Here is a 22,689-nt window from a genome sequence, read left to right on the forward strand (position 1 = left end):
CTGTGACTCCTTATTCTGCTCTGCAGATTGGAAGCTTGCCTGCCTATTTCTATAGCTTTTTTCAAATTACTTTCTCTTTCCAAATATACACATGTACAGCTAGATCTAATTTGGTTCATCATAGAAAATGTATACTTTCACATGGATACTTTCTTCGATGGCGTATAACAGAAAAAAATATATTGAAAATTAAAAAATCTCTCTAAATCTCTGATATTTCAGCTATAGAATATTCAATACTGATATTGATAACTGTAAATTTAAAAAATAGAAAATATTAAAACCTGTTAATATGTCTAACACTGAAAACCTTATCATGAATATCATTGCAGTTGCTCAAAAAATACAATAGTTTGAATTACAGCTCTTCTATAAGCAAGTGTATAAACAAAGGTTCAGTAGCGGCTAAAGTCAACCAACAGCTGACTTCTAAGACTACAAAATACAAATGCGAGAGCAACAGAAAATATGTCTGTAAAAAGCGAAACAGAATAAACTATGAACAAATGACCTTGAAGATCAAAAAATACTGATCTAATATAACTGCAAAGACCCTCACTAACAACCAAATGCAGAGCAGAATAAAGGTAGTATTTTGTTTCTACTTTATGCTACTGGTGAGCACTGTGGCTGTATTGTGCTAAATATTCTCTCTTCAGAACAGCAGTTCCTGCCCGTTGCCAACGCCGCCAGGGCCCGTGCTAGCTCATCCATGATCAGTCCACTCTGTGGTCCTGCATCATATCGGCGGCCATAGCTAGTTGAGCTGTACGAAGATGAGGAGAAGGCTGTGGAGAACGGAGAGCCTGTGGCGTCGAAGCTGCCCCGTCTGGAGCCTGACCTGGAACCGGTTCTAGAACCGGGCCGAGATCCAGAGGCGGACCCAGAACCGCTGACGCTATAGGGACTGTAGAGGCCTTTACTGGATTGAGAAGAGGCTTCCAGCAGGCGCAGACCAGACCCCTCCTCGACCATGCTTCTATCCATGGCATCCTTGTATGAGATCTTAAGCTTGGTTTTGGGGCAGGTGAGGTATTTGGAGTATGCGCTGACATCTCGTAGCTTGTGTGCGGTGCGTGCGTCCAAGGTGCCCTTCTGTACAGCGTCGTCAAGCGCGACTCTGCCCGTAACCTCTGGTTCGATTAGTCCACCAGTGAGATATTGTACCTCCAGGAAGCGTTGGCCAGCCTCATAGTACAGCCATCCCTTCTTTAAGGCTTGTGCTGCAGACATTTTTGTTTTGGTTCTGGGATCCTCAAATCCATTGTAGGCCTTCTGTGCGAGGTTAATGCGGTCGACCATGATTTTATCCACAAGTCCTTTGTTCATTGCGTCTGCAACTGTGAATTTCTCTCCAGTGTTTGGGTCTATAACGCCCCCGGTGCAGGCCTGAGCCTCCAGCAACCTTTGACCTGTGATGTTGTCAACAAGATTTCTGTGCATGGCTTCAGTGATGGACACCTTCTCCAATGTGTCTGTGTCCAGTATTCCGGCCACAGGGCCAGTCTCCTCTGTGGGATCGCTCCAAGTGGTTGCTGGGGGTTTGATAGAGGGCACTGGACTCATGGGGTAGGATGAGGTGGAACCAAAGGAGGATGAACGTGATCTGCTGCCACTTGTGTTTCCAGCCAGCATATCAGCAAACTCTGTGATGGAAAGAGTGCCAGCGCGATACTGATCCAGTGCAGACGTGTCAATGAGGCCCTTGGAGATGGCATCATCAATATCGTACTGCCGCCCTGACCTCCTGTCAATGATCATGGACTTCACAACACCATCAGATGAGGATATGGTAATCTCCTCCCACTCGCACTCCTGCTCTGCAAGCTCCATGTAGGTCTGCTGGTCAATAAGCCCCTTACGATACGCCTCGTACACAGACATCTCTTTGCCTGTCTCTGGGTCTACAATGACAACTCTGCGCTTCCGCACGGAGGACTTGGAGGATGTCTTCTTCTCACTCTTCTTCTTTTCTTTCAGCAGCAAAAGTGCAAGTCCAGTGTCGGGGTCGATCATGCATCTCTCCATCAACTGGAGGTAAGTGAGGTTCTCCTCAGTGTTGGGGTCGAAGAAACCTTTAGTGTCATCAGAGGGGTCCGTCAAGATGCTGTTCATCTCCTCGTCGAACAGGCCGCGATCGTAGGCCATCTCAACTGGCAAGCGATGGCTCCCCTCCGGATCGATGATGCCCCCGGTGGCGATTTGGGCTTCCAACAGACGAATGCCGTGGTCTTTCAGAATGAGACCCTTTTTCATGGCCTGGAACAGAGAGATGACCTTGCCAGAGTAGGGATCCTTGTAGCCTATCACAGCACGCTCTGCTGAGATGAGTTTGTCTTTGAACTCCGAGCCTACGACTCCCATCTTAACAGCCTCACTCACGTTCAGCTTCAGGTTCTTTATGGGATCAATGACATATCCTGTTGCTGCCTGAGCTTCGAGGAGTTCAAATGCAGTGCCTGGTCTGATCATGTTCTTTTTCATGGCTTGATAGATAGACAGGCAGTCTTTAGTGGATTCAACATACACCCCAGCAATACAGCTCGTGCCCTCAAGGTATTTTTTCACTTTTCTGCTGACCTCCTCTATACTAATGAGACCTTCAGTGAGCTCATTGTATGTCTTTTGGTCAATGATCTGAGAACGGAGCAGCTCATCCAAGGTGATTTGCTTTCTGAGACCCTTGAAGAGCAGTTGTCTGTCTGCCAGTGACATCATTTGCATACCGCTTTCTTTATCAACTCTGCATCTCTTCAGTAGCTGGGCATAGGTCACTTTTTCATCTGTGGTTGGATCAATATAGCCCTGCACATCACCGTTTGGATCAGATATTCTGTCATATGTTTCCTTGTTGATGTAACCACGTTGCATGGCAACATCCGTAGGGAGGTGGAAGTAGTACTCTGGATCCATAAGTCCCCCAGTGGCAGCCTGGGCCTCCAGGAGCTTTAGGGCATAGTCCTGGGGGATAAGGTCTTTTTTCATAGCTTGGAAGAGAGAAATTACTTTTCCACTATAAGGATCCCGGTAGCCCGTGACGGCTCTCTCAGCGGACAGAAGCTTGTCGTGGATCTCAGGGCCGACGAGAGCTTTGCGCACAGCCTCATCAACTGTTAGATATTCATCTCTCACTGGGTCAATGATAAATCCTGTTGCTGCTTGTGCCTCCAGAAGACTGTGGGCAATATCGGGCTTAATGAGGCCTCTCTTCATGGCTTGGTAAATGCTGAGCTTAGAGGGGGAGTCTGAGAGGATTCCAGCAATGCAGCCAGTGCCAAAGAGATACTTCTTTACAGACGGCATTTCCATGACCTCACGAATTGTCATCTTCTCTTGCTTCAGCAGGTTGTATGTTTCAAGGTCTATGATACGAGAACTGTACAGCTCCTCGATGGTAACCCTCCGCCTGATCACATCACATGACATGCTCTGCTCGGTCTTGAGTATCTCTCTTTGTTCAATGATTTCTATGACAATGATGATCAATCTATCCTTTGTGATTTGGCCTGAGCGATACTGCTCCATAAGTCTGTGCTTCTCCTCCTCCGGAAGAAGATTCGACATCATAATATCCCACAGCGTCATTTTCTTTCCTGCAAAGCTCTCATGGGGAATAGCCACTTGAGTGTTCGCCATGTCTGTCTTGGCCTGCTCTTCAGTGTATACGTACGATTTCTCCACTGCACTTGGAGACTCTGCCTTTGACAGGGGCAGGAAGCACAGGCCAGTGTCAGGATCCCTTTTGCATTTCTCCTGCAGCTGTTTGTAGGTCGCACTTTCTTTGGTGTTGGGATCAGAGAAGCCCTTGACGTCACCAGAGGGGTCAACAAAGGTCTTCGCCATCTTCTTGCTGAAGTAGTCACGTTCGTAGGCCACATCATTGGGAACACGGTGGCTGTTGACTGGGTCAATAATTCCTCCCGTGGCCACCTGGGCCTCCAGCAGAGGAATGGCATGTTCTCTTAGCACAAGCTCCTTCTTCATGGCTTGGAAGAGAGAAATCTTGTTTCCTGTGTAAGGATCTTTGTAACCAGTCACTGCTTTCTCAGCGGAGAGAAGTTTTTCATGAAGCTCAGGACCAACCACTCCTACTTTTACAGCATCATCAACAGTGTAGGTCTGATTTTTTATAGGATCAATAATGAAGCCAGTCGCTGCCTGTGCCTCCAGCAATGGAAGTCCTGTATTTTGTCTCAATAGCTTCTTTTTCATTGCTTGATAGATGCTCATCTTTTCATTTGAGTCTCCAATACAGATGCCTGCAATGCTGTCTTCGCCTTGTAAATACTTCTTGACTGAGTCAATGTCACTGATTTCTTTGGGTTTCTTTTTGCCCTGTTGGAGTTGATCAAAGGTAGCTTTATCAATGATTTTGGACTCGAACAAGGAGACGGCAGTGACTGGTCCTCTTAGGCCTTCAAAGCTGGCCTTTTTCTGTTCCAGTTGTTTGGTCTCTGTTTCATCCACCATTGTCATTACAATCGTAATCATTGTTTCAATTGTCACTAGTCCATATCTATACTGTCGAATTAACTCAATTCTTTGCTCTTCTGTAATGTATTCAGAGTTGATGATCTCCCAAATGGTGACTTTCTTTCCTTTAAAAGGTCCATACTCCAACTCCACCATTGCCTTGTTGAGGGCGTCTTTGGTTTGGACCTCACTGAATTGATGCTCTGCTTTTGATGTTATGGCTTTCTCTGCTTTTATGGCTTTCTCTGAGAGTGGGAGTAATGGTAGACCGGTTTCTTGGTCAGTGACACATTTTTTCATAAGTTGTTCGTAGGATGCATCCTCCTGTGTGTTAGGATCATAAAACACTTTCGCTTCGTCTGAATTCTTGCTCAAGGTCTTACTCATGTCATCATCAAAATAGCCACGTTTGCAGGCAACATCATTCGGAATGCGATAACTTTTGACTGGGTCAATTATTCCTCCAGTAGCAAGCTGAGCCTCAAGAAGACGAATACCCTGGTCTCTCTTAATGAGGTCCTTATTCATTGCCTCAAATAGGGATGCAGTCTTTCCAGTGTAGGGATCTTTGAATCCACTCACAGCTCTCTCGGCCGAGAGAAGTTTTTCATGAAGCTCCGGGCCAACAACACCTGATTTAACAGCCTCATCTACTGTGAGTTTTTCATTTTTTACAGGGTCAATAATAAATCCAGTCCCAGCCTGAGCCTCCAGAAGATTCAATGCAGTCTCTGTTGAGAGCATCTCTTTCTTCATTGCTTGATAGAATGGCATTTTCTCCTTAGTGGATTCATTGATTACTCCAGCAATGCTGTGTGTTCCTCTCAATGCTTTCTTAACATGCTCCATCTCAGAGATTGCTTTAACAGTTGTTTTACCGTTATGCAGCTTGTTGAGCAGGTCTTTGTTGATGACCTTGGATTCCAGAAGCTCAGTGGCAGAGACTGGAGTTCTCAGACCATCAAACACAATTTCATTCTTTTTCTCTTTGTCTTCCACAACAGTAATAACAATTTTGATTATTTTCTCCACTGTGATTTTTCCTGTCTTATACTGACGAATCAGATCCTTCCTCTGGTCTGCATTGAAATATTCAGAGTTAATGACTTCCCAAATGGTCACAGTCTTTCCAGAGAATCTTCCAAATGGCACAGAGATATTTTCTTTACTGAGTGCATCTTTAGCTTCTTCATCTGTATGAAGAGACATGCCATCCTCCGTGTCACTTTGTGCTGCTTTATCAGTAATAGGTAACATGAGCAATCCTGTCTCTTCGTCTGGGGTGCATCGCTCCAACAGTTGTTGATAAGTGAGTTTCTCCTTTGTGCTTGGGTCAAGGAATAACTTTGTGTCGTCAGCAGGGATCGTTAGAGTCTTGTTCATGTCAGCATCAAATTGGCCCTGCTTGTAGGCTGTCTGGAGGGGGACGCGATGGCTATTGATGGGGTCAATTATTCCACCAGTTGCAATCTGAGCATCCAGTAGTCTAAGAGCCTGGTCTTTCTCAATCAGGCCTTTTTTCATGGCCTCAAACAACGAAATTGTATCACCGGTATAAGGATCTTTGTAACCAGTAGCTGCTCTTTCTGCAGAGAGCATTTTGTTATGGAGCTCTGGGCCAATCAGCTCCTCCTTTACTGCTTCATCAACCGAGAGTGCTCTGTTTTTGATTGGATCAATGATGTATCCAGAGGCTGCTTGAGCTTCGAGGAGCATTGAGGCAGTATTGGGGGTTATTTTCTTCTCTTTCAAGGCCTGATAGACACTCATTTTTTGCTTGGATGGAGTCAAGACACCACCAACAGAGTTCTTGCCCTTGAGGCACGTTTTCACTTTCTCAATTTTGCCGAGGTCTTCTACTGTGGTTTTACCCTTCTTCAGCTTGTCAAACTCTTTTTTGTTCAGTATACCAATCTCATGAAGCCTGCTTGCGGGAACTTTTTCCCTAAGCCCATCGAAAGCCAAAGGAGATTCTCCGTTTCTCTTCACGCCATCCACATCCGAAGAACCATTGAAAACCTTCTTTGTAGTTTGCACCATCGTCATGGCAACCAACTGCTCCTCTGGGATCTCGTCAGTTTGAATCTCGATCTCTTTAGTGTCGGACGGAGCTGGTTTCTGAGCGACTTCCAGTTTCTCCAGCTTCTCACGAAGTTTCTTATTCTCCTCACCTAGCAGCTTTTCTTGTTCAAGCTTCTTCTTTTCAAGCTCTTGCATCTCCTTCTGCTTGTTGAGCATCTCCTCCTCCGCATCTTTTTGCTTCTTCAAAGCAGCATCCATGGTGGCCTGGAGTTTCTTCTTCTCCTGCTCCATCTGCTTCTGTTGACGTTCTTGCTCGTCTTTGACGGCTTTGGCCTTCTTCACTTCATCCTCGAACTGTTTCTCAAGCTTCTTCTTCTCTTCCTCGATGAGCTTCTCTTTTTTCAACAACATTTCTTTCTCTGTGAGGAATGTCTGCTCAAGAATGGTCTTCTCCTGTTTGATTTGCTCCTGTTGGGCGTTGGCCATCTAATTTGGAAAAGAGAAATAAAATATAAGAACACCAAAGAAACCTTTACAAGTCTTAAAAGGGATAGTTCACTATTTTACACCTAATTGTCATATGGTTCCTTATCCTTAAAGTAGTCTATGGGAGACAGGAGAAACTGTAACACATGGTTCAGAATTGTTTAAGTAGCCACGCTAACAAAAAACAATGGGAGTGATAGAGGCAAGTAGACTTAGTTTAAAATGTGTGGCCAAACCACCTCAGTGTAACTTCCAACCAAGTCAGAGTTCCTTTGAATTAAATTGGCCATGCAATGTTGAAGTTAGCCTACTTGCTCCCATCACTCCAAAAGTTGTTTTATTAGTGGTGGCTTAAGTTAGGTGAAGAAGTGGCTATTTAAACAACTCCAACTGAACCATGGCTTACAGTTTTCTCTAACCCATAGACTACTAGGGTAAGGAACCAAAGTGAACTACCCCTTTAACTTTATATATGTCAATATATTGTCACTCCTATAAACAGATATATGAAACAAAAATATTAAATATGATTGGAATTGCATTCATGAGAAATTCATGAGAAATTGCTAGACATTTGTTAAAAGTCAGTCTCCGCAATTTGCATGAATAGTCAAATTTGGACCTCCTTTGACTGTTAGTGTTTTTGAGAAGGTTATGGTTATTTACACAGGGATTTAAGCTTATTATTTCACAGTATGAGTTCACATTGCACAATACCTCTTTAGACTTATTCTGTAGGTCTGCAGCCTCTTTTTTCAATTTCTCCTTTTCTGTCTCAAGGTCAGCAATGGCTTTGCGTAGCTCATCAGACTCTTTGGTGCTCTGTAATCTCTGCACCTCCAATCTTTCAACAACAACTTTATCTGCGGTTTGTTTCTCCGTCTCCTGAAGACGAACTCTGATCTCATCCGCTTGTTTCTTGAATTTGTTAGCCTCCTTCTCTGCTTTGGCCTGAGCGTCACTAAGCTGAGTCACCCTGAGTTTAAGCTTCTCTGCCTCTGCTGTTACTTCACGTTGCCTCTGGCGCTCGGCCTCCAGGGATCTCTGGAAGCCCTCTGTCTCGTCTGCCAGACGCTGCTGCATCTTCTGCTTGTCCTCCATCAATGTCTGGGCCTTCTCCTGAGCCTCATCCTTCTGTTTCTGGAGCTGCGCTGCTTCAGCTTTCAGTTTAGATGTCTCTTGGATAGCTTGCATTTTTTCCTTCAGCATTTTCTCTGCGAGAGCCCTCTGCTGGGTCAGGTCGGCCTCAGTGATCTGCCTCTGTCTGGCTGCCTCCTGAGCCTCTACGCTGAGCCTGGCAGCATCCTCCGCCAGCTTTTTCATATTCTCAGCTTCCTCCTCCAGGAATTTCTGAGTGTTGTCGTTATCTTTTTTTACGAGACGCTGATTCTCCTCCTCGATTCTGAGCTTGAGTTTAACCAGCTCCTCCATCTGGATTTTAACTTTAAACAGTTCGTCCTCCACCTGAGCTTTCTGCTTAACCGCATCGCTAACTTCACCCTTTACCCTCTGCATCTCCTCATCCAAAACAGATTTCTGTCTATCAGTCTCATCCAGCTGCAGCTTCACCTTTGTCAGCTCCTTCTCAACTTGAGATTTCTGCTTCACCGTTTGTTCAGCAAGCTTTTTGTGCTTAGCCATCTCTGCGTCGGCCTGCTGCTTCTGTTTGAGGGCGGCCGCCTCGGCCTCGGCTCTCTTGGAAGCCTCTTTCTCGGCTTCCTTCCTCAGCCTCTCTGCGTCCTCCTGGGCCTTGGCTTGTATGGCAGCCTCAGCCTCAGCGGCTTCCTTCTGTTTCTCAGCATCCTCTGCTTTTTGACGGAGTAACGCGGCCTCCTTTTCAGCTTTCTCTTTGGCCTTCTCGGCAGCTTTAGCTAGTTTCTTAGCCTTGTTGAACTCCTCTTTTAGATTTCCCTGTGCAAGAGAGTCCTCTTGTTGCTTGACGAGAACATCCTGGGCTTTCTGTTCTGCAGCGCTGCACTTCTGCGCTGCCTCTTTTGCTAGAACAATCTGTTTCTCTGCCTCTTTATCAGCATCCTCCTTCAGTTTATTAGCCTCTGCAGCTTTCTTTTGGAGACGCTCCACTTCCTGTTCGGCTGCCTTGCGTTGTCGTGCTGCTTCTTCCTCTGCGGCAGTGATCCTTTTAACTTTCTCTTCAGCTTCTTTCCGCTTTTTCTCCTCCTCTAAAGCAAGTTTTCTGAGCTTCTCCGCTTCTTTCTCAGCTTTGACTTTGCTCTTCTGCGTCTCATCTGCAATGCTTTTAAGTTTATTCAACTCCAGCTCCAAGTCCAGCTTGCCTGTTGATGCTTTTTCAAAGTTGAGTTTGAGAATGCGAATTTCCTCTTCAACCACCTTCCTTTGCTTGATGGTTTCCTCTACAATCTTCTTCTGCCTCTCCAATTCAGAATCAGAACATTTCTTCAGGTGGGTGATCTTTTCCTCAATGTCTTTTTTGTGCTCTGCTGCTTGGTCCTCCAAGGCCTTTCTCTGATAAGCTTCATCTTCAGCTTTTCTCCTCAGTCGCTCATTTTCTGCCTCTTTGTCCTTTAGGGCAATTTCAGCTTCAGTTTTCAAGCGAGTTGCTTCATTAATGGTTGACAGTTTTTCCTTGAGGACCTTCTCCGCTTCTGCTCTTTGCCGAGCTGCCTCATCCTCTGCTACTTGCCTCTGTTTCTTCGCCTCCTCAGCAATTGACCTCAGCTTCATCGCCTCTTCAGCAAGTTGCCTCATTTTGTTGGCCTCAAATTCGATGAGCTGTTTGCTTTTTTCTGTGGTAGACATTGTCTCCTGCTCGGCTTTGTACTTCATTTGAAGAAGAACGTCCATTTCACTTCTCACCTTGGCCAGTTCATCCTCCAACTCTTTCCTCTGTGTCACTGCAGCAGTCACCTCGTTTTTAAGGCGCTGGAGCTCTCCGTCCAACAGGGAGCGTTGTTGCTCAGCATGCTCAAAGTCGGACTTCAAGCGAATTAGTTCTTGCTCTGCAGAGAGTTTCTGCTTGGCTGTTCCCTCAGCCAACTTCCTCTGTTTCTCCAGCTCCTTTTCCGCCATTTCCTTTTGCTTCAGAGCGGCGTCCTCAGCCTTGGCCCGCTTCTTCGCCTCTCGCTCAGCCTCCTCTTTCTGCTTCTCCGCTTCCTCCTGGGCCTGGCTCTTCTTGTGGGCCTCCTCCTCAGCTTGGAGCCTCAGACGGAGCGCTTCGTTTGCCTTCTGCCTCCACTTCTCCAGCTCTTTCTCGGCTTCCTCCCTGGCTTTGTTGGCTTCCTCTTGTTGCTTCTTGAGACACTCTGCCTCCTCCTGCAACTGAATGACGGTGCCCTGCTGTTCCTTCAGCGATGCCTCAAGTTTTGTGGTCTTCTCGTTAAACGACAAGCGCTTGCTTTGCAGCTCGGTGGCGGCGCTCTTCTGCGCCACCTCCTCCATGACCTTGATCTGCCGCTGTTTCTCCCCCTCCGCCTGCTTCATGCGCCTCTCTGCCTCCTCGGCTTGCATCTTGAACTTCTGCAGCTCATCCAGGGCCTTCTGCTTTTGCTTGGCGGCCTCTTTCTCCGCCTCAGACTTGCGTTTCAGCTCCTCCTCGGCGTTGCGCTTCTTCTGCGTCTCCTCGTTCACCTGCTTGCGGAGCTTCTGCGCCTCCTCCTGCGCTGCCTTCCTCAGCCTCTCGGCCTCGGCAGCCATGTCCCTGAGCTGCTGGAGCTCAGCCTCGGCCGTGGCCTTCTGTGTCATGGTGGTCTCCAGCTGGATCCTGATAATGTGGATCTCCTCCTCAATCTTGGTGCGGCTGTACAGCGCCTCGTCCACCTGCTGACTCTTGGATTTGATCTCTTGATCTGACAGGTCCTTGAGCTGGTGCAGCTCCTGCTGTATGTTGAGTTTCTGCTTCTCGGCATCCACTGCGACCACCTCCCTCTTGGTGACCTCCTCTTTCATTTGTAACTTAAGCGCTTGGGCTTCTTGCTCGGCCTTGGCGACGGCCTTAGCGTGAGCCGCGGCTAACTGCTTTTGCTTCTCTAACTCAGCCTGCATGTCGGCCATCTTTTTTCTTTCCTCTTCCTTAAGTTTTTCAGTAGCTTTCTGTATTAGTGGAAGCAAACAGTAAAGGGGATAAAAATAATGTTAGTTATTACAGTGTTATAACACAAATGTTTGAGCAGTTGGTAAGCACATGTAGATACATATAGATGTATACATGACAAAAGTTAAGGCTAGTTGTTACAAATAAAGAAATATGTGTTATTTGCTTTGGGAAAATAATTAAGAATGTCTTGTCACATTTACTTAATGTATGGCACACAGAATGAGACTTCACAGCACAACACAACACTACACTTGGGATCTTGAATGGGATCATGCAGTTTGTATTGGTATATTTAATCTTAATCCTTAATCTTAAATATTTAAAATGAACCAAGAATCTAATTTGTAATGTTTTAGTCACTACTCTTGATCTTTACCTTCGACTTGGGACTGTATCACTGTTTAAGCTGATACATGTCTACCCTTGAGGTCATCACACTTTACATTTAGTTGCCACTATAACTGTGTGGTATATATTACTCTAGTAACAACACTGTAGTAACAATGCCAAAAATGTAAACATTGTAATAACAAATTCTTACTCCACTTGTGTATTAATACAACCACTAAAGTAGTAATTAGTAATTGCATGGCATATGGAGATATGCAGTTTGTGTTGTTATTAGGTGTTATTACACAAGTAGAACAAGGATTAGTCCTTATTCCATGTGTGTGTAAAAACACAAACCGCTCAACTACATTACTATGTAATCATAAAGCATTTGCTAATATACTCTGAAATAGCATATTAATATGATGCTGCTACTAGAGTAATTACGGTATAACTATGTACAGGGCAACAAAATAAACCATGTGTTATCCATCCTGGATATAAAAAAACCAATATTTATTTTTAAATGTGAGGGTCTGGCTCATGGACTAAAGCGACAGAAGCGGAGAGAGAGGGAGTAATGACACATAGCATGCATAGTAAGTGTATTAAGGACGGTGCGTAAGCATAGATTGATCTCGTCTATTAACTAAAGACTGTTTGAGCACATTAAATACTCATTTAGCAATGCAGTGAGTAAAATATCCAAGTAGATCTAAGCGTCTGTATTCAAACAAGTACATTTCTAGAACTCTGCCTTAGAAGAAACTGCTTAGTGATGCAGCAAATAAAGCATGAGATTCACACAAATATGGCACCACAAAATGACTACAGGCTAAAGTAATTAACGAGACAGAAAAATGTACGCTAAGAGATATCATATGTGTATCCATCTTTGGTAAGAAAATGCTCATGTTGATTGTTAGGTGTGTGTGAATGAAACACAGATGTTTAATTAAAGACCGTTAAGAGGGATAGAAGTCCAATGATAAAGAGGTGATATGTGGTATGTACATTTATTCAAATACCTGGTGCTTTGTGGTTTATTCATCTCTTAAGCGCCCAAACATGATTAATATTCATCATGATAAAGCACTGGCAAGCAGTTTAGAGAAGCAAACAAAAATACAAGGTTAGAAAATAACGGGGAAAACGAAACGAGTCATTTGAAAATAATAATTCTGAGGTGGCAGTTAGTCAGATGGAGCATCCTAATCACCAAATCAGATACAAAGAGGGGGGCAGAACTTTGTAAGAGAAAAAATAAAAGAAAGAGAAAAATAATAAATTAAAAAAGCATAAGAACAGGGAATTAGAGGAAAAAAAGAAAGAAAAAGAAGTGATGTTCGCTTCGGACTGAGAGGAAACTGTTCTAGTAAATACTTGCAAGCGTACTTTAGTGACAGATTGTACATCTATGCACCATAGTGTAAGGGGAATGAGAGACGCATACTGTTGGAGAGGAATGGGATATGCTGCAACACTATAGCATTTGGAGTTACTCAACGCTTTGCATACTACACTGTTAACCTACTATGTTCATTTCACATTTAATTTCTTCATAGATCCCATCAGCTAATATATTTTGATCCCTTTTTAAAAAAATATCCCTATTCGGAAAAAAAATTTCAACATTCTGAAACCATTTCATATTTATCAGGACAAAGACATATTCTGATTTCCCATACATGATTAATCTGTAAGATAATGTGTTTATGGTTAATATGTTTAAAGTTGTTGGGAGCAGAAGGAGCCTGCTGCCCATTTTCTGAGTTTCGCTGTAATTACCTCATCATCCTCTAGGCGGAGCTGTGTGCTCGTGATGAACTTGATGTACTGGCTTGTGAGAGTCATCAGCTCGCTGTAGCGGGTTCTCAGAGTCACATACTGGAGAAATACAAAAACATTTTTTTGTCAGAAGTTGAACTCATGAACAGAAAAACCCTAATCTTAATCAAACACTAACCATAAACCTTAACCTAAACCCTAACCTAAACCTAAACCCTAACCAGATTTCATCCAATTCGGGAATTCGGTTTGCTGGTCAGATGTGTGCCCTTCGTTGTTTCCCCTACCTCTTGGATGATACCATCAGAGGCAGACTCCATTTTGGTCTTCTTGAGGGGTGAGGCCAGGGGCTCAACCAGAGCCTTGTAGGTCACCACCTGGAGCTCGTAGTCCTGGGGACAAACACAGGGACATACGGTATTGGTCAGAGAAGACAACTAGCTCACAGGGAGATCAGGGGAGGCTGGTGGAGGTAGAAATCAGAGGACGGTCTCATTGTAATGCATGAAATCAAATGAGAAATGTTTGATACCATTTCTCCTACCATTTCATACATTACAATGAGCCCGTCCTCTGATTTCTACCTCCACTAGCCTTCCCTGATGGATACATTGGCCAGGCAAGAAGACTAGCACTCAGGACGCATAATTACGCACCTTGACTGCATCGATATACGCCTTTGCATGTTTCTGACACTCCTCGACCTTATCTTTGTTTTTCTCAATCTCTTCAAGGAGTTTCTGTAAATGGTAAAGGTGAAGATGTCAATAATGATGTTTCAGGTGCCCAAGATTGCGGGGCAGGCAGAAATCAGAGGATAATGCATGGAATGGAATGAGGAATGGCATCAAACACACATTCCTTATTCCGTTCCATGCATTACAATGAGCCCGTCCTCTGATCTCTGCCTCCCCCAGCCTCCCCTGGTTGTATTATCCTGTACTGTACCTTCTCCTGCGCCAGCTGCTCCTTCAGGGCCTTGCTGTCACGGATCGGCACGGCCTGGATCTTCTCCTGCCTCTGCTTGGCGTCGCCGATCCACCGGATCAGCCAATCGTAGCTCTCCCTATAGGAGTGCATCTGCCTTCCTAGCAGGTCCAGCTCGTGTTCGCGCAGGTCTATCTGGGCGTACACCGCCTGCCATCGCTCCTGCAGCCCCACCACCAGATGGCGATAGTGCTCCAGCTCGGCGTCACGCTCGCTGTGGACCCTGGTCATCTGGTCGTTCACGGCGGTCGCCTTCAGGAGTTCTTCCTGGAGACTGTTGAACACAGGCTGGTCTGCTTCCGCCTCGCCGCGCATTATCTACATAAATATACATCATTATCAGAGAGAGAGGGAGGGAGGAGAGAGCGGAGGGGAAATGGAAGAGAAGAGACGGGAGAGAGAGAGGAGAAAGAGACAGGGGAAGAGAGAAAAAGAGACAAAGAGAGAGAGTAATGGGTGAGAGAGACAGACAGACAGACAGACAGACATTGAGAGAAAGAGACACACAGACAGAGAGGGCAGAGAGGGTAGAGAGGGACGGGAGAGATAGACAGAGAGACAGAAAGTGAGAGAGAGAGAGAGAGAGAGACAGACAAATAGATTGGAGGGCGGAGAGGCGGGAACATTATTTTTCATCTCTTGTCACCAATCCATATGAAAGCATTCGTCTTCATAACAATAAACAATAAACAGAATACAGTTCATGACAACTGAGTTACCTTGAGCTGGGAGCGGAAGTTCTCCACCTCCTTCTCATCTGAAGGCATCTTGTTGACGTCACGTAAACAAGTCTCGTACTTCTTAAGCGTGTCCTCAGCTCCTTTGGTGCTGCGGATCACCACGTCGATGGTCTTCAGTCTGGAAGCAGGGGATGTTTATAGCACAGCGTTAGCTTCCATTAGCATTAGCATCACCCTAACCCTAACCCAATTAGGAACATGTTTTTTTGGGGGGGATTAGCCACCACTCCCTTTCAATGGAGGACCTAACAACTTTGTTTGATCGTTTCTGGTATCATTCGTTCATGTATAGCTAGAGTATAACTTGTTGTAAATCATCACAACCTCTCAAGAGACATTAAACATTAACGAGTTGAGATTTCAGCGTACTTGTCCAGGTAGACGGAGGAGAGGCTGTAGACGTGCTCCATCTTCTTCATGGTGACGTCCAGCTCAGAGCGCAGCACCGGAGCAGAGCCGGACTGCTGAGGGGAGGCCAGGACCTCCTCTGTCTGCTCCACCACGCTGCTCAGGTCCTTCTTCAGGCCCTCCAGCTCTGACTGGACTTTCTATGGACAGAGAAGGGAGAGAATAAGCTTCTTATTTTATATATGTTTTTTAGGGCATTTCTGCTTTATTGGGGATGGAGACAGTAGAGATTGACAGGAAGGATGGGTGAGAGAGAGGAGGGATGACATGCAAGTCGAGGGTCGCAATCGAATATGTCGAGGGTCGTAATCGAACCAGGGACCTTGCGATTAGGCTGTACGTGCATTAGTGTGCTATGCCACTAAGCACCCCATTTTATTTTTATTTGAATAAAAAAATACTCTTGGAACACAGAATCTCATCTCTCATCTCTCGATTGAGATTGAGATTCTGGGGGTGTCAGATAGGAAGGGTTTGCTGACTGGATCTGTGGCGCTTGTAAACCCGTTACAGGAGCTATTTCCCTCCCCAGCCTCACGGTTCGCCATCTCCATATATAGAGAGTTTGACTCAGAGAGACTAAACAATCAATTACCAAACAATGGAGTTGTGAACAAGCTAAAACAACAGTATCAAAATGGACAATACCAATATACTGTCCTCGTCTTTGAGATGTTCACGTTATGTGTCTATGTTTCAAGGGAGGCTGGTGGAGGTTGGAGTGGAGGACAGGCTCATTGTAATGCATGGTACAGAATGAGGAATGGTATCCACCCCTGCAATGTTTTGTGTTATGTCTTTCAAAGCCAGGTAAAAGCCCAGACTAATGGCGGAAATACACCGACACATGCCTCACGTGCGCTTTGTGGCTGCTCTAACCCGTTAACATGGGTGCTGAGGTTGACGCTTGTGGTGTGTTTTCGTCGTAATACAACACAGCATGACTGATCTACGGAGCCTCGGTTTAGTAATCCGTTCCCTCGGTTTAGTAATTCCAGAGCCCCAGCTTGATATAAAATAGATTATTTCTTTTTGGTCTCATCATTCGTTGTAATTCTGCCATGAGCTTCTGTCTTCTGTCTGGGACCAGGGTTTTATTTAGACGTTGATTTGGGGGTGTTTCTTGGTTGAGAAACGAACAAACAAGTATCAGATTACAACTGTTGTTGAATCAAAGAGGCACACAGCGTCGTTGTGTCAGGTTTTTTTTAGGGGGAAAGCACTTCAGTCTTGCACAGACACCCTAAATCACCCTCGCCATTAGTAGCACATTAAACCCAACTGTGCCCTCTGTGATGTCACCCTTGGGGTTTATTGATGCAATGTGTTTTGTAAATGTGTTTGGTGTTTCTATGAGGTATAGCGTGTTGAGACCTTGATGAAAATGCACTTAAAAACAGAATAAACCTGAGTATTACCACCCCTTACCATTATAGTACCTCATCAGACAAGTGTCGTTGCACATTACCTTCTGTTCAGCCGTCTTTAGGGCGCAGGCCTTGAGCGGCTCCTTGTCGACGGGCTGGCGCAGACGCATCACGGTGCGGGTCTCGCAGCCTTCCAGCTTCAGACGCAGGTCCTTGATCCTGGTCAGGTAGCCCCTGCACACAGACTCATCCTGCTCGCCTGGGGAGAGAGTATTTAGGACGTCAAACTCACCAACTGCCAAAGCATTCCGGAACACCTCCCACCTAGATTGCCAAGTGTTTTATGGTGGTGTTTTAACTAGCAACAGTACTTTAGCTTTCGTTGATTAGCTTACAAAATGTAGCATCATAATGTATGCATTTGATACTTAGGTCACCCTTGTCATCACCCCAGTAGTGAATAAAGTCATCCGTGGCATTCTAGAGTGTTGACAATTTGGGGCGACTTTATTCACCCTCTGTATTGAATGAGTTAAAGAGGATTTACACCAAGATGAGGTCAGATGGAGACGACTAGGTTAAAGTGTCATTAGACAGGCTCTGGTTGTCTGATTAACAATGTATGCAGTGACACGAGGACGGTGGAGGTGGAAATCGGAGGACGGGCCCATTGTAATGGATGGGACGAGATGTGTCTGATGTGTTTGATACTGTTCCTCATTCCATTCCATGCATTACGTTGAGGCCGTCCTCTGGTTTCTACCTCCACCAGCCTCCCCTGGGATGTTCAATTATCTAGTTACATGGTATGGTGTTTGTGGTACCGTCATTTTATACAATCATTAATCCATAATGTATATCACTTCTGATGGGAGGTTATAAACAACATTATTGGGTCAGCCATTTGTTTAGTGAGTCACATCAAAGGCATCACCCAATCAAAAGCTCTGGTTATGATCATCATCAGGCATTTGTATCAAACTGGCAGCTTCATGCAGGCACAGATTCGGAATAGACACACACTCTAGGTTTCTAGATCACTGAACACTGCGACACAACAAGACACACACACATGCGTTCGATCAAGGAAAGGCAATCACAAAGTGAAGTTAGAGATAACAATAGAACTAATGACGATTCAGATGAGAGATGGAGATGGAGTGATATGACACACGTACGCACACGCGCACACGCACACACACACACACGAATGCGCACACGCACACACACACACACACACACACACACACACACATTGCCCCTATGTTCATCAACCCTAATCAACAGTATCACTGCAGAGTGCAGACACACACAAAGCTCAGCCAGTCAAACTGCTTAGTCTTAGCTTCAGACTGCAACCAAGGATCTTACCTCCAGTTGGTACCCAAGAGCCTGGAATGTGAATTAAACAGTTAACCACTATCTCAGTACCCATGCTTATGATGATGAATCTCAACATGTTCAACAATGAATGAATGAATACATGGAAATTGGAAATTACCATAATGTTCATGTACAGAAAATGAAATGTGAACCAATTTAATAATGTTCAGCATTGATAACATAAAAAAACACATCAATGTGAGGCAAAACAATGATGGTTGAATGTCTCTGGCTATGCCATGCTGATGAATGATGTCTCCAATTTGCACCCAGTTTATCTTAGACTTCCCCTATAAGTCTACACATTTGACATTTTTTATTTAACCTTTATTTATTTATCGAGGGAAAACACATCTCTTTTGAAGGTCTACAATGTAAATCCAATTACCAAACAACACAGTAACAACAATCAAACACAAAATACACACACTAGAGGATGCCTCAATGAATGTGTGGCTCAGTCTCATTAAGGTCATCTATCCTGTACCATGACCCGTTCGATAGCACCTCTGGTTCCGACTACACCCTTCCATCATCACCCACCTTGCTCCACAGAACACAGCAGTTCACGGTCAATTCTTTGTATGAAATGTGCTTTAGAAATAAAGTTTGATTGACTGATTTGATTGGTCACCCACCTTGCTCCACAGAGTTCAGCAGTCCAGCGTAGTGCTGGGTGGCCTTGTTGTAGCTGGCCTCCACCTCTATGCGATCGTCTGGTCCAAACATCTGGGAGTCTTGGCTGTCCCTCAGGAAGTTCTGGTGGTGGAGCTCCATGTTCCTCAGCGTCAATCGGTACTCCTCTACCTTCAAGGTCCGGAACTGTAGATTGGGCACGATTAGATTAGATTAGATTATTCGATTATTGATGAATAGGTTATTGTTGTAAGTCGCTTTGGATAAAGGCATAAGTGGCTTTACTCTACTGTATTTGCCTACACACAGAGTCTACTGTTGGGAAAAATAGCCTCCTATCACCGTTATTATATATTTTAAAGTTTATTCTTTGAGAGTGTGACCTCACCATGGTGATGTTCCAGGAGTTCATGAGTTTGATGTCCCTCATCAGATACTGCCAGGACAGCAGGCTCTTCATGTCTACGTGCATGGTCCTCCACAGCACCAGGAGCTTCTGGAGGCTGGCGTCCAGACTGGAAGAGGGGAGAGCAGGGGTTAGGGTGTGTGTGTGTGTGTGTGTGTGTGTGTGTGTGTGTTTGCATGCACGCACGTGTGTAAGTGTGCATGTGCATATTTGCATGCATGCATGCGTATGTGTGTGTGTTGCGCTCACCCTGAGACGCTGCTCACAGCCTCCTTGTTGGTGGGGGAAACCAGGAAGCAGATGGAGGGGACTATGGCCTCGTTGCCCTTGGCGTTCAGCACCGTCCACTTGTTGTAGGGCTTGGAGTTGTCCAGCAGGGCACACTCATCCCCACGGTGAACAGTGATCTGGGGAGGGAGACGGGTCACCATCACTTAACTATGGATGGACTGCACTTATATAGCCCCATATTCCAAAGCGCTTTACAATGGCTTCTCATTCACCCATTCACACACACATTCACACACCATTGGCGGCAAGCTACCATGCAAGGCGCCGGCCCGCTCATTGGGAGCAATTTGGGGTTCAGTGTCTTGCCCAACGACACCTCGACACGTAGACAGGATCGAACAGCCGACCTTGCGGCTCTACCTCCTGAGCCACAGCCGCCCCCTATCACTTATTGTATTCATTTATTTATACTCACTGTAATACCTTATACTGTAATATCTTCTACTGTAATACCATGTACTGTCTACAATATCATGTCTTTTGCATTATGCCACTATTTGCATCTGGTTAGACACACACACATGCAGTGGTCACACATTGTCTCTATCGCCTGGTCTGGTCTGAGCAGTAGTCATAGTGGGATCATCTAACCTGGTCTGGTTTGTCCAGTAGTAGTAGTGGGATCATCTAACCTGGTCTGGTTTGTCCAGTAGTAGTAGTGCGGTCGTCTAGTCTGGTCTGGTAATCACCACTGTAATTCGAACCGAGCTCACCTCCATTTGTTTGAAGTCGCAGACGGCCTGGATGGGAACCTTAGTCTTGATGGGTGTGGCAGGGTTGCGTGGCTTAAGCTGGATAATCGTCTTGGCTCGGCGGTTCAGGCCGTCCAAGTGGGTCTTGAACTCTTTCAGCTGTTCCTTCTCATCCTGGATAAGAAAACAACATTAAATGTAGACGCATAACCCCAGTTAACAACAGGAAAGGAAACGTAGACGTGCTGTATTACCCTAGCAATAGATGTTGTAGCTTCGATTTATGTCAACAGACATTAACGTCACTATTTTAAGAGTCTTGTTTTTTTTTAAAAATCTTTGTGTGAAGTGCATTGAATTGCGGGTTATGTACCGTACAACATGTTTTATATCAATAAAGCTTGATTTAATTGACAATCAAAACAATAAGTCGTCTCTCACGTCTGCGTCCTGTAGCAAGTCCTCGAGACGGGTGACGGTGATGGAGCGGTCACACTTGTACTTCCTCTTCATCATCTCCAGAGTCTTCCTCAGCTTCTCCTCTGCCTCATTCACGTCAGAGAAGAACTACAGACAACACGGGACAGGTGAGGAAGAAGAAGAAGAAGAAGAAGAAGAAGAAGAAACACACTTTGATTGGCTACAAAATGAAACATCATCATTTATGCATTTCTGGTGAATTAAGTCACCTTTGGCTCTATCTAAAGGGGAATGTATGAACTTGCATACTTGGAAGTAGGCCGTGTTCTCCTTCAGGTGAGATTCAAGGCAACAGCACAGCTGGAGGATCCAGCTCCACTGGGTCTGCAGGGCAGAAGTGAAGGCCTGGAGGGAGGAGGGAGGATGGAGGGGAGAGAGAGAGAGGAAAGGAGAGAGAGAGAGAGATTCATTAATTAATCATCTAAAGACTGCTCTTATATCAAAAAAGAAAAGAACATTTCTTTAACATGATAACATTGTTAGCCATTTCATGTACTGTATGACACTACTAATGACATTTTAACAACTCATAACAACAAATAACCTTGTGATTCCCTCCCTCTCCTGAACAATGTCGAAATATATATATATATATTTGTATATATTATTTTATTTTATTTTATTTTATTTTATTTTCTTATTTATTTAATTATTTATAGTAGAGAAACTATACAGTGGGTGGAGGGGATGAAGAGGTCTTATGAGGGGCAGTTAAGGTGTAGTCTGAAGAGATGGGTCTCCAGTCTACGGCGGAAGATAGGGAGTGAGCCACAGACCTCCACAGTCTTCCTGCCGGGGTGTCCCTCCTTCAGCAGCTTGTCGCCCATGGTCTGGACCGTGTTGACCCTCTTCTCCCTCAGCTCCAGATCTCTCATCAGCCCCTGAGGGACACAGAGGACACAGCCACGCTAGGGTTACATTTACATTTCATTTACATTTTTGGCATTTAACGCCTTTATCCAAAGCCACTGACAACAAATACATTTGTGAATCATCTATCCATCAGTCATTGTAAGAAAGTAATCTATGCTATGACTAAGGGCCATTGGCAGTTATCATACTAGAGTGTCAGAGTGAGACCCGTCCTCTGATTTCTACCACTACCAGCCTCCCCCAGTCAACAGTGAGGCCCGGTCCTACCGAGTAGTTGTCCTTCTTGGCAGTCATGTTGGTGTTGCGTTCGCTCCAGTCGTAGTTCACCTCCTCCTCCTCCTTCTCGTTCAGCCACATCAGCTCCTTGGTGGCGGCCGTCACAAAGGCCTGCAGTTGGTCCAGGCTGCGCAGGCGAGACTTGGAGGAATTCTGGAGGATGATGAAGAAGGGATGAAATGAAAGAGAAGCGGATGAAATCACACGTTAATCACTTCCAATCAATGGAAGATGGCTAATAAGTTCAGGACAGTGTGGCCTGCGGGCTAGCACTGCTGCGGCCTACAGTGCACACCGGCCCATGCCCTTCTGACATGCAGGAAGGATTAAGGAACCCGAGGACGCTTCACAAATTTACAGAAAGACTGTCAGACAGACAAAAACAGAAAACACCGAGACAATGCCAAAAAGCATTCCCTAACAGTGATGGTCTGAGGAGAGAACATACCAGTAGTTTTCCGTACTGCAGCTCCAGCTTGCCCAGGTAGTCTCTGTAGGCCCCTTTACTGACAGGGGAGAGCTGGCTCTGAGGGGGGACGACGACGACGACGACGACGACAGATCAATCATTAGAGAGGAAACATGTCACATGGTATCGCAAAAACCCAAAGTCCATAAGGTAACATAATTATGAACATAATTAATAACATAATTATTCTATTTCTATTGGAACAAACATCTTGAATGAGAATGTACATTCTACTCATTGTATTTCTATGCTTAGGACCAGTTTTTATTTTCACAGTCCTAAATATTCCTTTCTTCAGACGATACGATATGCGATCAATATGGTGATCAATATGGCGTTCAAAAATAGTCTTTTAAATCTGTCTTTGACTTTTCCCCAAAAACCTTCCCTCCTTTCATTTAACCAGAGAAGTAACAGAGAACAACGTATTTTCCAATAAACAATGACTGTTCGTCACCTTTGACCTTTTTAAACATGTTGGCTGGAGTTTTTTACTGTTGTAAGAGAATT

General features: G+C 45.0%; 1 protein-coding gene across 1 annotated transcript in view; it reads right to left on the reverse strand.

The window, feature by feature from the left end:
- Nucleotides 1-606: 606 nt before the first annotated feature.
- The window catches only part of LOC308153386 (plectin-like), a gene marked incomplete at both ends in the record, with an annotated part of 134,017 nt that continues 111,934 nt past the window's right edge, over nt 607-22,689 (reverse strand). Inside the window, 18 exons of the mRNA XM_080526512.1 lie at nt 607-6,981; nt 7,699-11,049; nt 13,172-13,270; nt 13,459-13,563; nt 13,828-13,911; nt 14,120-14,476; nt 14,878-15,016; nt 15,268-15,446; nt 16,775-16,943; nt 18,691-18,878; nt 19,081-19,207; nt 19,348-19,505; nt 20,103-20,255; nt 20,523-20,648; nt 20,811-20,906; nt 21,338-21,442; nt 21,702-21,863; nt 22,159-22,236. Of these exons, the coding sequence (XP_080382638.1) occupies nt 607-6,981; nt 7,699-11,049; nt 13,172-13,270; nt 13,459-13,563; nt 13,828-13,911; nt 14,120-14,476; nt 14,878-15,016; nt 15,268-15,446; nt 16,775-16,943; nt 18,691-18,878; nt 19,081-19,207; nt 19,348-19,505; nt 20,103-20,255; nt 20,523-20,648; nt 20,811-20,906; nt 21,338-21,442; nt 21,702-21,863; nt 22,159-22,236 (12,051 nt within the window). The remainder of the gene's footprint in view (nt 6,982-7,698; nt 11,050-13,171; nt 13,271-13,458; nt 13,564-13,827; nt 13,912-14,119; nt 14,477-14,877; nt 15,017-15,267; nt 15,447-16,774; nt 16,944-18,690; nt 18,879-19,080; nt 19,208-19,347; nt 19,506-20,102; nt 20,256-20,522; nt 20,649-20,810; nt 20,907-21,337; nt 21,443-21,701; nt 21,864-22,158; nt 22,237-22,689) is intronic.

This window comes from Nansenia antarctica (assembly GCF_963989245.1).
Source record: "Nansenia antarctica genome assembly, chromosome: 3".
NCBI classification, from domain to species: Eukaryota; Metazoa; Chordata; class Actinopteri; order Argentiniformes; family Microstomatidae; genus Nansenia; species Nansenia antarctica.